The following is a 16,825-nucleotide window of genomic DNA, read 5'->3' as shown; positions in this document are numbered from 1 at the left end:
CCAAAAAACTATGTACTCTATGTGTAGAGAACACGTTTCTAGTAATGTAAATTCAGTAAGATAATGTCAAGTTCAGTCTCTTTTATCGGAGAATTACTGTTTTACATGTGTTATTTGGACGAAGTCAAGTTCCCACTTTTTTGGCTGGAAGAGTTTTGTAATATTGGCTTTGGCCTTCTTGAATTGATGCATCATCAACATCGTTCCACGTCAAATGAAAAAGTATACCCCGGGTTGAAGTTTCGTTGATTTCATAGAAGGTTCAAATACGATACGAGGGTTCCATCTTAGATTCCTTAGTATAATGAAAAGTTTTGTCCGACAAATTTCTTAAAATTTTAACGGTGTCAATGTAAACATCCATAAATCCAGCAGTGAAAACTCACGGTATTTTGCCAGTATTTCCAGTTTTTTTTTCCAATTTTCTTTATCGTTTTCAAATTGAAAATTAATTGATATTTGTGAAGAAGTATTGATAAATTCCCGTGATGAGGCCGGATGTTTATCTTGTAAGAACTTGCAAGTTTCTGGTTCCTACAAGTTAACCATTCGACTTACAAGATCTTTCAAGTTAACCATTCGACTTGCAAGTTCTTTCAAGTTAACCATCTTTTGCAACAAATTTGCAAGTTCTTATAGTTAACTATCTTTTGTAAGAAACTTGCAAGTTCTTACAAATTAACCATTCGGTCTCAACCAGGGTTTTGGAACCAATTCTCGTGAAATATAAATATCAAAGTAATAAGAAAGAAGAGAAAAACGCATGAAGGAAACTATGCCGACTGAACACTAGTAAACAAACATAAAGGCAGGATAAAATCGAGGGATTTTTCTCAGAAAATAATCAATTTTGACTTTAGGAGCAAAAATTAGACTATGAACGCTTTACAAAATTTCTGCAGAACTATGGATTAAGGAATTAAGGAAAAGTGAAATCTGTAAATGGAGGATAATTTACGGGTTATTTGAGACTAACGGACTTTTAAAAAACAAGGAGGCTTGGAAATTTGCGTTTGCATACAATGGTTCGACCTCGATCATCCACTTTTTTGGCATAATTGTCTACCAGATGAGGAACAGATAGAAAACCCCCAAAACTAAGTATTTTACAAAAAAAATGTCGTATGAAAAAAAAGATCGCCTCCAACGCAAATAAATCAGTGGATTAAAAAATGCCACATTAGATTGATCTGCCATTAATAAGAAAGCGAGTCAACAAGAGCAACAAAATTAAACAACAACAACAACAAACATTAATTACAGCCATAATATTACGTCCATTATTTAAAAAAAACATAATAACAAAGCCAAAATAACGTCAGATAAAACTGAAACTGCACAAATTAAGTTGTATTTCACTAAAATCAACACGGGACCAGTCCATAATAAGGCCTGGTAACAGTTGGTCAAAAAAGAACAAAAACATCAAGGTTAAAAATTTAGCTTACAATTTTAAAAACAAATATTTTCAAAGTAATGGAAACCATTAGATATCAATTGACAATATCCAAATGGTTTGTGATCAGCCAGGTCTCTATAGGAGGGCAGAAAAACTGCTATTATTCAATTTTCTTTTTGTGGTTACAAAAAGAACACAAATTAGAAACAACAAACAAAAAATCAATTAAAAGTTTCAAGAAGACGCTGTCAAAGCCGTAAAGCCTTAATTTGCCCCTCAGAAACAATTCGATTGCGCCTGTGGCAACCGCCAATAATGAGACACGTGACCTCTGACAAATGAGACCAGGGAACCGGTGGAAGAAAAGGAGAAAAAATACAATAATATTTAAACGTATTGTATTTTTTGAAAACATTTATTTTCAAAGTCATGAAAGCCATTAGCTACAAAATTAAATAACATAATTTTCGTTCGCTTATTTTTTCAAAGCAAATTCTTGAGACTTATAATTGTTTAGAATATGTCTGAGGTCTACAAAAAACGTCAAATAGAGACAAAAATCAAAAATTAATCCAAAGTTATCTCATAAAAAATGTTACAAATAAAACCTGTAATTATAGAGACTAGATTATAAATAGACAAAAAAGATTTAAAATGCGAAGTTTAAAAGTGTTTTTTTTTCAAAAACAATTGTTTTAAAAATCATGAAACCCATCAGCTAGCTACTCAAATCAATATTTTTGCTCCTCTATTCCTCCATAGGAAGCCAAGGAAACCTGTCATTGCCCAGAAAATTTTGCTGGACTAATAAGACAAATCAGAAGCTACAGCTAAACTAAAAAAGTCAATTAAATTCTTCTAGAAACTGCTGTCGAAGCCGTTAAAGCCACAATCCATACCTCTAAAGAGTTTAATATGTTGAACGGTGCCCCATTTTGAACTCAATAATAGGACATTTGAACAGTAGATAATGTGACAATGTGACAAAACGATTAAAAGAGAACTTGAAAAACTGGCGAATGCCTAATAACATAAAAATTGAAATCCAGAGTAGTATCAAACCAGAAAATCATAACTTAACAACTAAAATCGCAATGAAGATTGATTTTTTTCAACAGAGAAAGAAAGCATTCTTGTTCGCCGACACTTAGCTACAATTTCAACAAATTAAGAGGAAAAAAGTGGCAAAGTCAATAAGCCTTTGTTTATTTAGAAATTCAATACTTTTAGAAGTCGAAACTTTTTTTAAAAGACCGACTGCTTAAAATTCGGATTATCTTTGGACCGTAACACTCAAAAATTGGACCCAAACTAACTTTGCCAATGTCTTTCGTTCATTAGGACATTTAATTAATTCAAAAATTATAGATATAGACGATTTGTTATTAAAATAATTAAAAGTAAGTGTTGCAATTTTGATAACCACTGGGTAAAGTTAGCAAAACAAAGGCAAAATTTTTGCTCCAGAGCACTTTCAATGGAACTGCAAGTAAGACTGGCCTCCTTTGCAGTTTGCAAAGATTGAGTTAGTGGTTTGTGGGTGTTTACTCACGGCAAAATTAATCAAATTTGACAAAGAAGGTTATTTCGTGAAATTTTTGATGAAAAAAAAAACTGAATTTTAGCTACAATTTGAGCACAAAAAATTATATTTTTAAATTAATAGACAACAACACCTTTTGTCTTTAAAAACAAATTCAACAGCACTTTTGCTAACAACTTTAATATGTTTTAGCAAAGTTGACGAAATTTTAGGAAAAAATTCCGGAAAATTTGAACAAAAATAACTTAAAACGGTCTAATATTCAAAAAAATTCAAAACCTCGATAACTCGTAACTCGCTCTATAAAACGAAATTCAAAAAAATAATTTACTTCCATATTTCACGCTGGATGGGCTTTTTCATACCACTCACAACTCTTTACGATGAATATATCGATCGGCCGAAATTGACTGACCAAAAAAATCGCATTTGAGCATATAGTCCCCCCACGCAAGAGGGGTCAGAACAATTAAGGACAGTGCCGTCGGATTTTATTGTCAAACTTCGGATAATAATGACAGATTTACTCCTTTCTTTTGGTGTTGTTAGAAACTTTTCTTGACTGGATATATTAGTACTGACGTCTTAATCAAAATTCGGTGCAACTGAGCAAACTGTAGTTACTTTGATTCATTTCATTGTTCTAATTATGTGAACAAAAAAGCGGAAGTGCACCAGCATAACCTTTAATGTAAAATCTAGACAAATTCAAGAACTTGCTCTTTGTTTCATTACTAAATCTTGTGATTAATCTAAGACTTAAAATCTTAAAATATCTTTAAAAATGTTGTGAAACGGTTGACTTGATTTTTTATATCAATCTTTAACTCAACTTGATATCAATCATAACTTATAACCTAATGTAAAGTCAAATTCAGTACGGGGCCGTCTTTTTTCATTACTGATTCAGAGCATAATGATCAATTTTTACACTTAGCAGGCTAAAAACTGGGCAAGTCTAAATCAAAGTCTAAGTATTGTCAAAAAGCGACCGAAATAGATCCAAAAAATCGTGTTAAAAGATCAATCGTCTTATTTTGATTTCACGCAAAAAATCATAAACTGCGCAACCTGATCTTGAATAATCTGTCGCTTGGTGACAGTTAGGAGCACACTGTCATTGACAAGCGCTTCTTCTAACTGTCTGGTTGTCAACTCAACCACTTCAAGTGACAACACATTCCCTCTCTTCACCATCACCTCTGACGTCATATTCGAAAGGTCATCGTACCTGTAAATATTTTTTTATCATTACTAGTTGACTAATATCAATAAATTGTTGTAAACTTGTAATCCGTAGACGTAAATGTAGTCCTCCAATTGATTTTCTCTAAGCTAGATCTGGGAAAACAGTGTCTGACAGAAATTAAACTGCCGCTATACTTTCTTCTTCTTTTCCACTATCCCGGGTCGAGGTTTGGTGGTGAATTTTCGTAAGAAATGCGGTGAAATGCGGTGAAAAAAAATAATTTTCACCGCGTATTTCTTACATCTTTTTGCGGTGAATGCGGTGAATCGCGGTGAATTATTTTTTTTCACCGCGTTCTCAGTATTCTTACAAAAAAGAATCGTCCCTACACGGGTTCGAACCTCTGACCTCCTGCATGCCTTCCAATGCTTATTCCACTTCGCCAACTGTCACTTACTTGTTTGTTAATTCTTGTGAATTTAAATCAGATTGAGTAAACTTTGGAAACCATATGCGGTGAATTTTTGTAAGAAATGCGGTGAAATGTGGTGAATTATTTTTTTTCACCGCACTCACCGCATTCACCGCATTTCTTACATTATTTTGCCATAATAGTCTATGCGGTGAATTTTTGTAAGAAATGCGGTGAATTTGGTGGTGAATTTTTGTAAGAAATGCGGTGAAAAGCGGTGAATTATTTTTTTTCACCGCATTCACCGCAATCACCGCATTTCTTACGAAAATTCACCGCATTCACCGCATTTCTTACGAAAATTTACCCAAAAACCTCGACCCGGGATATTAAAGAATGCAATAAGCATGCAAGTTTCGAAAAATAGCGGTTTACTTTACAGATTAGAAACGGAACAAAGTTATAAGTACCCGTCTGATAACTGTCGCTTGACAACGTTGCTCAGAGTCTCATTTGTGTCCTGTCGTTTCAGAGCAGCACCTGCCTCTGTTTGCACTTGTTTGTCTAGAGGGTATTTGATCATCACATCTATCACGTCAGAAGCTAGCTGTTCAATGCTACTATCTACTGAAAAGAGCAATTGTCACCCTTGTTAAATCTGATGTCATTTGGTTTTAATGCACAAAAATAAACCGAACTGCTTTGCAACTTCTCTGTTTTTTTCTCATGTTCGTTTCAAATCTCCATCAGTACTTTTCCATTGATTTACACGTTTTGGTTTGACAAATCAGTGCAGATCGCGTCTTATTTACAGGCTTTAGATATGAGAGGACTTGTCAAGTGTAGGCTAGAACCGGCCAAGTCTTCATTACCGGCAGTTCTAAAAGAATAGAGATTCCAGAAAACAATCTTTGTAGCTGAACCACACAAACTTCAGTGAAAATTGGTCAAAATTGATTTTTGAAATATGTTAAGTAGGCCAAGATTTCTCTTAAACGGACATATAACAACTTAATATTCCCCACACATTTAGTTCGAATCCTTCCTTACGGGCAAAAAATCAGCAGTGAAATCTTGACTCAACAATTGCCTAGCCTTATGATTTGATTTAAGAATTGCCTACTGCAAAAACTAACATGATCAGAGCTCTGATACACAATTGATCTAAGATTTACAAATTCACGGATTCATTACTATTTAATAGTAATTAATAGTAATGTTTAGTCCGGATATCTTTCAGATTTTTCAGATATTGTACCTATCCAGAAAAATTGCATTTAATATTCATCAGAAAAAACCCATTGAAAATTTGGTTTTCAGAACACGCGGCAGACAAGATTTTTGAACTTATATTAGCGGCAAACTTTCCTAAATTCGAATTAAATTCTCGTTTCATCAAAACTCATTTCATTTTTGCATTGCTCAACGTAATGCAACAACTGGTGTCCAATTCTTAAGAAAATTGATCCGGTTAAACGAACAGAAAAAATAAAATTCTCTAAACATATAATTCAGGAGAAAGGTTCTGATGAGATGACACAGTATTCAGGAAATGGAGAAAATCTGACACTTGTACAGACATAAGTTTTTGAGGGAATGCTCAATTTTGAGAAGCCTTTAAACAAGAATTTCAGACAAATATTGGCTCTTAGAATTTTCCTAGTGTAATCATCAACCACAGAAACACCGATTTGATAACTTAGCTGACCTCAGTAACTAATCCAAACAAGGTCATTCTCTGGCGATCTATATGTTGGCTTTCAAAATTTCTGACAACCGTTACCAATGCTTGAATATGTTTTATTAATAAATCTACAAATAATAGACAAAATCTAGTAGTATCAAATCCAGAAAACCATAAATTAAGGTTTAAAACCGCAAAAATGATTAAATTTTAAGTCACTAGAAAGGAGAAGCATTCTTTCTTTGCTGACTATAAGCTATAGGTCGGCCAAATTAAGAAAAAAGAAAACTTTATTAAGTTATTATTTATTTAAATATCAAAAACTTTTAAAAGCCAAAACAACAAGAAGTTTTCAAGTGAAAAACTAAATGTATTAACTTGGAGCTGCTGAGGAAGCCAATTGGACCTATCACTCCTGAGCCTTGATTTGATTTGTTCTGTTTTTTAAGTAAAATAAAAAATCATTTTTTAAAAAGACGGACTGATTACAATCCGAATTCTTTATGGATTGTAACAGTCCAAGATTGGTTCAAAACTAGCCCTGCTAATACCTATCAGCCATTAGGAACACTTAAGTTTATGAATGTTATAGATATAGATAATTTGTTAGTTAAAAACTCAAAAATAAATTCTGCGTTTTTGATAATCAACGAGCAAATTTAGAAAAAAACGGTAAAACTCTAATTACAGAGCACTGTCAACAGAATTTGAAGTAGGAATAGCCCCCCTTTGACTCTACAAAGACTGTATTACTGTTGTTTGGGAATGAACATCAGATAAATTTAATCAAAGTGGACAAAAAATTTATTACGTGCTGTTTTTGATGAAGGAGGCTGAATTTTCAAATATTTAGCCGGAATTTTTGCCAAAAAAATGAAATCACAACAATCAACAATGCGTTTTTGTTTTTGAAAACAAAATCAACAACACAATTCTTAAAAAATTAAACAAATATTTGCAAAATTGACAAAAATTCCGGAAAATGTGAATAAAAACAACGGAATTCACTCTACTCTTCTCAGAAGTTCAAACCTCGATAACTCTCTGTAAAAATCAAAAATTAAAAAAATCTTTTTCATTCCATATTCTACGCTGGACGAGCTTCCTAATGACACGAGTGTCAACTCTCTACGATTGATATATCGATCGGCGAAAATTGTCTGAACAAAAGAAACCCATTTGAGTATATAGCTCCTCCCCCCTCAAGAGGGGTCGGAACAACAAGGGCAAAAAAATCGGATTTTTATCACAACCGAACTGTTTAAATTGACACTTAGTGGAGGACAAACTGAAAGGGAAATTAAGATGCCGCTTAACAAAAAACTATTAATTTTCAGTCAAATCTATTTTACTATGAATTACTTTTTTAGATAATATTTGACAGTAACTTGATTTTTTTCGTTTTTGGTAGCTGAAGGTTGAAATATTTATACTTATCAACTTTTTGAGACCAGGAACCCTTGCCCTCACACAAGATTTCTCAAAAATGTCACAAAAATCCCACTCCTAAAGTTTTAAGTGTTGACGGCAGTAGCTCTACCTGGAGCCCTTTTCCGCTAATAGAAACCAAATAATTAGACCTCTTATGTGTCTTCTAATGGCAATACTATGTTCATTGTTGATACAAAGCATAGCCAGAGAGACAGTATTCTGATCCGGCCCTGATTTGCTCAGGAATCCCAGTACAGGCAATCAGTTACAATCGAATCTTGTAGAAAACTTGTAATCAATTTGAAGGATAGTCAAAAACAACACATCTGTCAAAACCAGAATTCTTTTAAAAGTCGAGTTGGAAAAAGAACAGAAAATTACCTTGTTCAGAAACTGGAAGAGGTGAGCTGGAAATTGTTGCAAAAAGTGCTGAAAGCACACAAACACAAAAAGTTCTCGGTTTCATCGTTTAGTCAGTTTTTTTTCTGTAAAATAGTTGGTTTAATTGCTATTTTTTTCGTTAACTGATTGATTTAAATGACAATGTTCTCTTTTTTCTTCGTCGATTTTTCTTCTTCGTCGCTGCGTAACTGATCTAGAAAGATGAAATGGTCACACTGTTTATTAGTACTGGTCGATTTGATTATTAAACTTACAGTAACTTTCATTAACTAAACGCTAAATAACCGACTTCCTATTTATAAACACATCAAGAATCCTGTTTAATCGTAACGTAAACATTATCTAAACAATCTATCTGACATAAACAATGTTGACTCTGTTTTTTTTTTTCTGATTATAAATTCATTCACATTTGTGAGGTGCAAGCTCTTATGGTTAGATCCCATTCAGCGCTCCTAACCTTTTTTAATGACTTTCTTTGTTCCAGTGGAAGCCAGCTTGAAATAAAGGCAAATTTCCCAAAACTGAATGCAAAAATTTTAGAAATACTACTATTTTTATCAATTCATTCCGACTTTTAGTGTATAAGATCTGCATAAGAGAGGCAAGTAAAAGAGAGCACAACAAATCCACTATTGCTACCACTAAATTTGATTGGTTGTACAGCAAAGATTTTCGGATGCTACCGCAAAAACGGCTGAATATAATTTGTGTTAAGCCTCTTGATAAAGCTAACATTACAAAGTTTGTCTTTTAAGAAACGGAGCAGTATTTATACCATTCGCACAATTTAATAGTTTGATAAATGTTGACACGTAACCAAATATCTAGTTTAGTATTGTATCAACTACAACGATTCAGTTTTCAACTTTTCAAAAACATTTCAACTCGGAAATTATCTTCAGCTAAGAACATGCATTTGTCGCTGCTCTCATCATGATTTAACACAAGAATACGCTTCTTGGAAACCAACAAAACTTGGTTTATTTTCAGACCATCCTCTCCTTAGCGGGCAAAGCATTAACCAGTGCGTCAATTGCCGTTAATAATGATAAACTCCCGGTAATTTTCCCCATTATTTTTACTCACTTCACAATGGGAAACTTCCGGGGTTCAACCTGGGATTCGTAATTGTTGGTAGGTTATGATAAGAACTTGACATTTTTAGCGGGACACAGGTCGAGGTGTGCGTTAAGTTAATGATGAGACAATTAAAAACGCACAGGGGGGGGGGGGTGTAAAGTGCGTTTTTGATTACATGGAAGAGCGTCATAATAAAGTCTGCCTACATGAACGAGCTTCCTAGTCAAAGTCTGCCTAAATTCTGATCAATAACGAGCTAAAGTCTGATCATAAACGAGCTAAATTTTGACCATTAACGAGCTAAATTCTGATCATTAACGAGCCAAATTCTGATCATTAACGAGCTAAATTCTGATCATTAACGAGCTAAATTCTGATCATTAACGAGCTAAATTCTGATCATTAACGAGCTAAATTCTGATCATTAACAAGCTAAATTCTGATCATTAACGAGCTAAATTCTGATCATTAACGAGCTAAATTCTGATCATTAACGAGCTAAATTCTGATCATTAACGAGCTAAATTCTGATCATTAACGAGCTAAATTCTGATCATTAACGAGCTAAATTCTGATCATTAACGAGCTGAAGTCTGATCATTAACGAGCTAAATTCTGATGCAGTAATAATCATCAAGTCACGCTGCAAAAAGAAATGACTTTATTTATTATTATTATTATTATTTTTATTATTATTATTATTATTATTATTATTATTATAATTATTATTATTATTATTATTATTATTATTATTATTATTATTATTATTATTATTATTATTATTATTATTATTATTATTATTATTATTATTATTATTATTATTATTATTATTATTATTATTATTATTATTATTATTATTATTATTATTATTATTATTATTATTATTATTATTATTATGTAACAACCCAACTGTTTTTTTATTCTTACAAAAAATGTATCAGTCATCAATTGTCCATTTTTCATCTTAATTTACAAGTCCCAGAGAAAATTTTGGTACTTAAAAGTTGTTTCATAAATAAAAACAGTCTATAACCAGACTTTGGAATTATTTCTCACTGAAAAAAAATATAAACAAGCAGGAATTTTTAAACGAATAAAAAGTTTTAAAACGAGGTAAAAACGAGCAAAATTTCTAAAAACGAGCTAAAGTTTGTTCATGGCTGATTATGGTCTGGATGGGTCTGATCATGGCAACAATAAAAACGAGTCAAAAACGAGCACGTATGAAAAACGAGCTAAAGTCTGATCATGGCAGATTATCGTCTGGATGGGTCTGATCATGACCGATTTTAGTCTGGATGGGTCTGATCTTTATCGCACACCTCGATCTGGGGATTACTGGGAACGTAATTGGAATACTTGAGGAAACGCCAGGAGCAAGACATTACGTAGCTAATGTCCACAAAATTGAGTATACATACTCGATTTGGTCGAACTTTTTCATGACCCATGTTTTAAAGAGTAATAGTCCTGTGAAGAAACGAGTGACACTAGGCTCGATTTAGTTCAATTTTGCTTAAAATTAGCCTTTTCCCACGGATGAAGTATCTAATTCTCAAAAAGATTAAAACCTTTTTGGTGATCAATTTCAGGAATTTTCCGCTCGATATTTATTGTGAATTAAGAAGACAAATTTATTCACAAGAACAATTAAGTCGTTGAATTTGGTCTACATTAATCACTAAAAAATCAGAAACAAAGTTTTCAGGCTATTTACATGCTCAAAAGGGTTTTGTTTCCAAAAAAGCAAAAACTTTTGAAGTTTTTCGGACACTGGCAACGTAATGGAACTCGTACAACTTTTCGCTCAATTGTAAATAAAAACCAAAGGCTATGTCTTTACATGTGTTCTGTTTTGCCCGCGTGAACTACACTTATTTTCGCGAAAATGCGATGATTAACGATTTTAGCAATGAAAATTTTACACGGTTATATAAATTTGCATGAGTACATATAATGAGAAAAATTCTATGTAAATTTTACTTGACAAAAAATTTCAAGCGCAACTCATAAACCTGTAAGTAATGAACGTGTACAAACAGGGTTTCAAGTAGTATTGATAACATTCACATCCGACCCCCTCCCAACAGGCGCACATTTTGTGGTTTAAATAGTAAGTGCTAAATGACATCAAAAAATTTGTATGTTGGGACAAGAAAGCCATTGTTTAGAGGGATAGAAATCAAAACTTTTAATTGGAGAATTTTGGTAATTCATTTATTTGGCCGAATAGTCTATTAACAGTACAGATGATCATTGCATTAATTAAAATTTGCTTTCTCCAATAAGTCGAGGAGTGATAGAGATGAACTTTCTTTGGTTTCACAAGGCTCATCTACCAAATTGTACTGCCTTTAACTGATTTTTAGTAGGACAAAGCCATGAAACCGAAGAAATCATATCTGATATTAAATGATTGCCAGGAGATTGTATATGATCCTGCGTCAAAATGATCTTTGTCTCTTCGGCGCCATTTTTTTTATTTTTTTAATCGATTGTACACAACTGCTGTGCTTCCATGACATCTCGTCGCAATAAACAAATAACCCTTAGGTCAAATATTTCTAGCTAAGTGGGGCGCTAAAAAGTATCTCTATATATGTCATAAAATTTAGACCTTCACTGAAATGGTAGCTATAAACAGTCACTTTTTTTGTATTGCATTTATTATGAGCTAAATGCGTACAGACAAAAATTAACTTTAGCGCACTTAAAGGGCCAAAACAGCAGAATTTACGTGCAATATATTTATATTAAACAATAACTCCAAGAATTATTAGGCCTAAAGTTCGCAAATTTAGCACAGACCTTCTTCTAACTAAATCAAAGCTAGAATCAATCATACTTATTTTTTAAAAAGTCTCCTAATTATTTTCTATTTCTCTATTCGATCTCTAAATGTTTATGGACTTATCGAATAATTCTAAGAAGTTTTTAAAATCAAAACTAACGAGAGTCTGTTACCGCTGAGAAATACAAAAATTGTATAACAAAGCAAGTGAAATTAAAACAAAATAAAAGGTGATATGAAAAAGGCTCAAAACTATGCCGTACTTCTACTAGTCTATCTTTTCAAATCTTGAGACAATTGAGTCTTTCGATCTCAATTTAGCCTAATCATTTGAGAAAAATGCCTTTTATAGCCCTCAACCTGGCCCAATTTTGAAGGGTTTTATATATTTGTACGTATTAAGTAGGGTCCGAAAATGCATTCCCGGTCATTCTTTTCATACACAAATCTTCAAATCATACATTCGGTTTACTTTCAAGGTGTTTCGTTTACTAAATTTATCAGGTCCGCAAAATACCTTTTTCATATTTGGTGCCAACTTAGCTTGAGGAAATCAAATCATAACTCTTAATTTGATCTGTGCCATTAAACATACTTCTCGTAGAATTTATCTTGGATACGGCTTTTACTGTTCATCTAAAGAATTCAAAGGTTAGGTCAAAGTTCCTTTGTTTCTTTTTCTCTAATTTTTATGGTTTTAATGTCGACTTCTCCCCCTCGGTCTCAACTATTCTCCTGAATAGTTATAAGCTATCACCAGTGTTTAGCTCCAATCATCAGATAATGTGTGAGATACAAGGGTACAGGTATATATGTTTTTACAAGAACTGTAAAACAACCATTAAAATATGAAAAATGTGGATGACTCTAAAAAGTTTGCTCCTTGACACTGCAAAGCAACTCTGTGTGCTGTTTTGGGTCATTGCCTCCCTGGGCTGTTTCGTTTCCTTGAGGTCGCTACTTTTAAAATGCACTCTTTGGTTGAAGCATAAGTTTTCCACTTCAAAAGATAGATAGATGAGATTGTGAGAAAAGTGGCTTATCAAAAAAACAGTCCCAAGTAGCTTGTCACTTCATTTGCCGTTCCTTCGGCTGAGTTTTGCATTCATCACGAGTGATAGAGATGAACTTTCTTTGGTTTCACAAGGCACATCTACCAAATTGTACTGCCTTTAACTGATTTTTAGTAGGACAAAGCCATGAAACCGAAGAAATCATATTTGATATTAAATGATTGCCAGGAGATTGTATATGATCCTGCGTCAAAATCATCTTTGTCTCTTCGACGCGATTTTTTTATTTTTTTAATCGATTGTACACAACTGCTGTGCTTCCATGACATCTCGTCGCAATAAACAAATAACCCTTAGGTCAAATATTTCTAGCTAAGTGGGGCGCTAAAAAGTATCTCTATATATGTCATAAAATTTAGACCTTCACTGAAATGATAGCTATAAACAGTCACTTTTTTTGTATTGCATTTATTATGAGCTAAATGCGTACAGACAAAAATTAACTTTAGCGCACTTAAAGGGCCAAAACAGCAGAATTTACGTGCAATATATTTATATTAAACTATAACTCCAAGAATTATTAGGCCTAAAGTTCGCAAATTTAGCACAGACCTTCTTCTAACTAAATCAAAGCTAGAATCAATCATACTTATTTTTTAAAAAGTCTCCTAATTATTTTCTATTTCTCTATTCGATCTCTAAATGTTTATGGACTTTATCGAATAATTCTAAGAAGTTTTTAAAATCAAAACTAACGAGAGTCTGTTACCGCTGAGAAATACAAAAATTGTATAACAAAGCAAGTGAAATTAAAACAAAATAAAAGGTGATATGAAAAAGGCTCAAAACTATGCCGTACTTATACTAGTCTATCTTTTCAAATCTTGAGACAATTGAGTCTTTCGATCTCTACAGTCATAACAAGCCCAGTTTAGTTCTGGCAGCTGTCTGTTGAGTATCGGAGAACCAACCCTCAGTTAGATATTTCAGTTCTCCCGTTACAAGTAGGTTGTATGATGCAACTCTGAAATCCCCTCTTTCTTACTGATTTTAGCGTAACTTCTCTAACGGCTGTGATCCAGCATTTTGTAGTTGCTGACGTTATATGGAATTTTGATTGCGACAATTAGTTTGCGGTATGCATTATAGGAAGGTGGGTACTATCAAATTTGTAAGTTTGTAAAACAGCTGTTTTGTGCCCGTAAAATAGACTGATCAGACAACCAAACTGCTGGGCTCATTGCGAAAATAAGTTCAAAGTGTTTTAGTCGTTTTGAACCTTGACGAGATCGAATCTGTGTTCCATCACATTCAACAAAGTTGGTAGTAGCTTCCGAGACAACAAGGAGTTCACGATTGAGTACAAGCACTGAAACTGTGGTTAAATTCGTAAGAGGTTGTGGGGGGGGGGCACTCCTTTGAAAACTAAGTGGAGAGGACTTTGAGAGAACATCAGGATTTTTATTTTTAAAAGGAGTCATTGTTCCTATTGCGTGTGCTCTTATCTAAAGGGTTGCACTTCTAAATGAATAGATACTAACCTGAAGGAATTGTTATTGTTCACGCTTTGCATTTTGGGAAAAAATATGAAGACGTCGCTAGTTGGGCCTGCTGTCTTTGTTCCATATCCTGCTTAAGGCTGCTAACGGCGTTCTCTACGGTTCTGAAGTTCCCAGCCGTATAGTTTCAGCTATTTTTCAATTGTTCCTACGGTTTTAGGACTTCGTTGCCTCATATTGTTGTATTGCATCGACATTTTGGCTTGTTAAATGATGTAGCTTTTAAGGTATGCGGTTTAAGTGACTCGCCATTTGTCACAATTTTTCTTCTGAATCCTGGCACAGATGAAAGATGGAAAGAAATTCCGATGGTGTTTTTTCTACTAGGTGCTCCAAAACAAGTGCGGCGGTGGCAGCTTCTGTTGCAAGCAATATTATTGAACGTTCTTTTGTTTCGAGTGCTCGGTAGAACTTGCGAATGTCTTTACATCTCCAATCAGCTGAGTACTTTCTGCTTCAATCTCGGAAACATCTTTTTGTAGCAATTTGATCAAGATGTTCTGACTGTTTTCGAGGTTGTTTTCTGACCGTTTAGTTTTCTGTTGTTGCATTATTCCCACTGGATCTCTCTCCACACGTGAGCTTCCATCTCTGAGAGGATTTTTGAAAAGTTTTTGAACACGCCCCATCAATGTACGAGGGTTTAGAAAAAAGCACTGCAATTTCTATCAGATAAATTGAATCAGCTAGAGCAATAGGATTTTATGGGCCGAATGCGATGTTGGCTCGAGTTGTCACTTCTTCTGCTAGAGTCAACCGGATAACAAGAAAGGCACAGCACCAGTTTATCTACATATTGCCAAAATAGAATAAACTGCACTTGCGTCGAGTTTTTTTTGATACTGAGAGTTTTTTGTTCCACATTACTTTTTTGAAAAATCTACTTCCTATTTCAATTATTATTACGGATTAGTATTTTTATATGAACTTGTTCTTTCCATCTTTGTTTTGTTTTTTATTGTTAGATTTTTTGTAATTAAAACTAGAATAGAAGTAATTTAAGGAAAAATCTGAGTTCTGTCATAACTGTTGTTTTCTTTAAATTCTTTTTCAAAGTCTAAATAAAAATTTTGTGCCCTTTGACGGTTTTACATCTTTGCGAATAAATGAAGTTTTTTTAGTCCATAGTGCTTGTTCTCATAAAAATATGAATCATTCAACTTATGGTTTTCCAGTCAACCGAACTTAAATTGAAAGTCGAGTTCATTAGTAGACTCTTTTTTGCTGCAATTTTAGGTTTCAGTTATAAAATCCGTTTATTTTGCGGGACCACTTTGTCAGTTTTGGGACGGCCTTTATCGTTTTAAAACAGACTTTGATTCAGTGTCTCGAAGTTGAGTGTCGTTGGTGTTCGCTTCACCCCCTTTACCTTATGAGGTCTCTGAAGTTCTGTGAAGTTGGAATTGATACTCTTGTCAGGTGTACTGTTGGGTTCATGCGTTGCCACTGGTGGGCTTGAATGCTCGGCCATTGTGAGAGTGGGTTACAGATTGGCAAACGGCATGCTCTCTCTTTTTCTCATCCGGTGCAGCAAGTTCAATTGCCTGTGCTTCCTCAACATCTTCCACCTCTTGGTTTGCCTCTTGTTGGACTGTAGAGAATTCCTCCCATTCATGAAACAGGTTTTGGAACAAGTCATCATTTTTTCCATCCATCTGCATCGTTCTGCTTTTCGAGTTATGTCTCCTTCGTGCTGGATATTCCGAGAAAATACTCCGATCTGCTGTCTCCTTCATATCTTATACTTCACTAGTTGACTGTCGGTTTCCGGGTGCTGGCCGATTGAGAACACTACTTTCAACCGTCTCTTCTTTCTCGGGTTTCAATCTATTGTAATGTACAATCTGTCATTTGATAGAACTGCCTGTTTGAGATAGTTTGTAGTAAACATCAGAATTTTTCTCACACGTGGTACCGTCCCATGACAAGAAGACATTCTCGATTTAGCTTTGTGGGGAGCAAACAGCCAAACTTGATCACCACTGCGTTAATTATCTCCAAAAAAAATTTTGTGGTATTTTTCTTTTTGCTTTTCTTGATTGCATCCCAAAGTTTCTCTAGCGTTTAAATGCGCTTCAGAAATTGTTCCTCTGGCCATCGAGTGATTTGTATTTTTTGGATTTTGTGACCTGGTGCCTTCGGTAGGAGTAAGTCAATTGGATTTTTGCACTCTTGTCCGTATACTAAGGAGCAGAGGGTTTGGCTATTTGTTCTTTGCACATTTGTGTTGTAGACGAAGCTCAAATTTGGAAGCATTTCGTACCAGGTGTTTAGACTTCCAGCACAGAACTTCGGGATTTCATCGGCGATGACTCGATA

The 16,825-nt window shown here is 34.0% G+C and overlaps 1 protein-coding gene across 3 annotated transcripts in view; it reads right to left on the bottom strand.

Moving 5' to 3' along the window:
- LOC142354404 (uncharacterized) overlaps nucleotides 1–16,825 on the bottom strand; it is a 98,532-nt gene that overhangs the window by 16,194 nt on the left and 65,513 nt on the right. Inside the window, exons 1-3 of one of the 3 annotated variants that reach the window (XM_075406685.1) lie at nucleotides 8,040–8,262; nucleotides 5,014–5,170; nucleotides 4,014–4,173 (exon numbers count right to left, since the gene is read on the bottom strand). In XM_075406685.1, coding sequence (XP_075262800.1) covers nucleotides 4,014–4,173; nucleotides 5,014–5,170; nucleotides 8,040–8,124 — 402 coding nt within the window. In that variant the 5' untranslated portion in view covers nucleotides 8,125–8,262. Of the gene's footprint in view, nucleotides 1–4,013; nucleotides 4,174–5,013; nucleotides 5,171–8,039; nucleotides 8,263–16,825 lie in introns of those variants that run through there. The other 2 variants (XM_075406686.1, XM_075406687.1) reach the window with 2 other exon arrangements.

This window comes from Convolutriloba macropyga, chromosome 15 (genome assembly GCF_964194025.1).
Source record: "Convolutriloba macropyga chromosome 15, txConMacr16.3, whole genome shotgun sequence".
NCBI classification, from domain to species: domain Eukaryota; kingdom Metazoa; phylum Xenacoelomorpha; order Acoela; family Convolutidae; genus Convolutriloba; species Convolutriloba macropyga.
The sequence above is the reverse complement of the archived record's forward strand: the minus strand, read 5'-3'. Positions and strand labels throughout refer to the sequence as shown.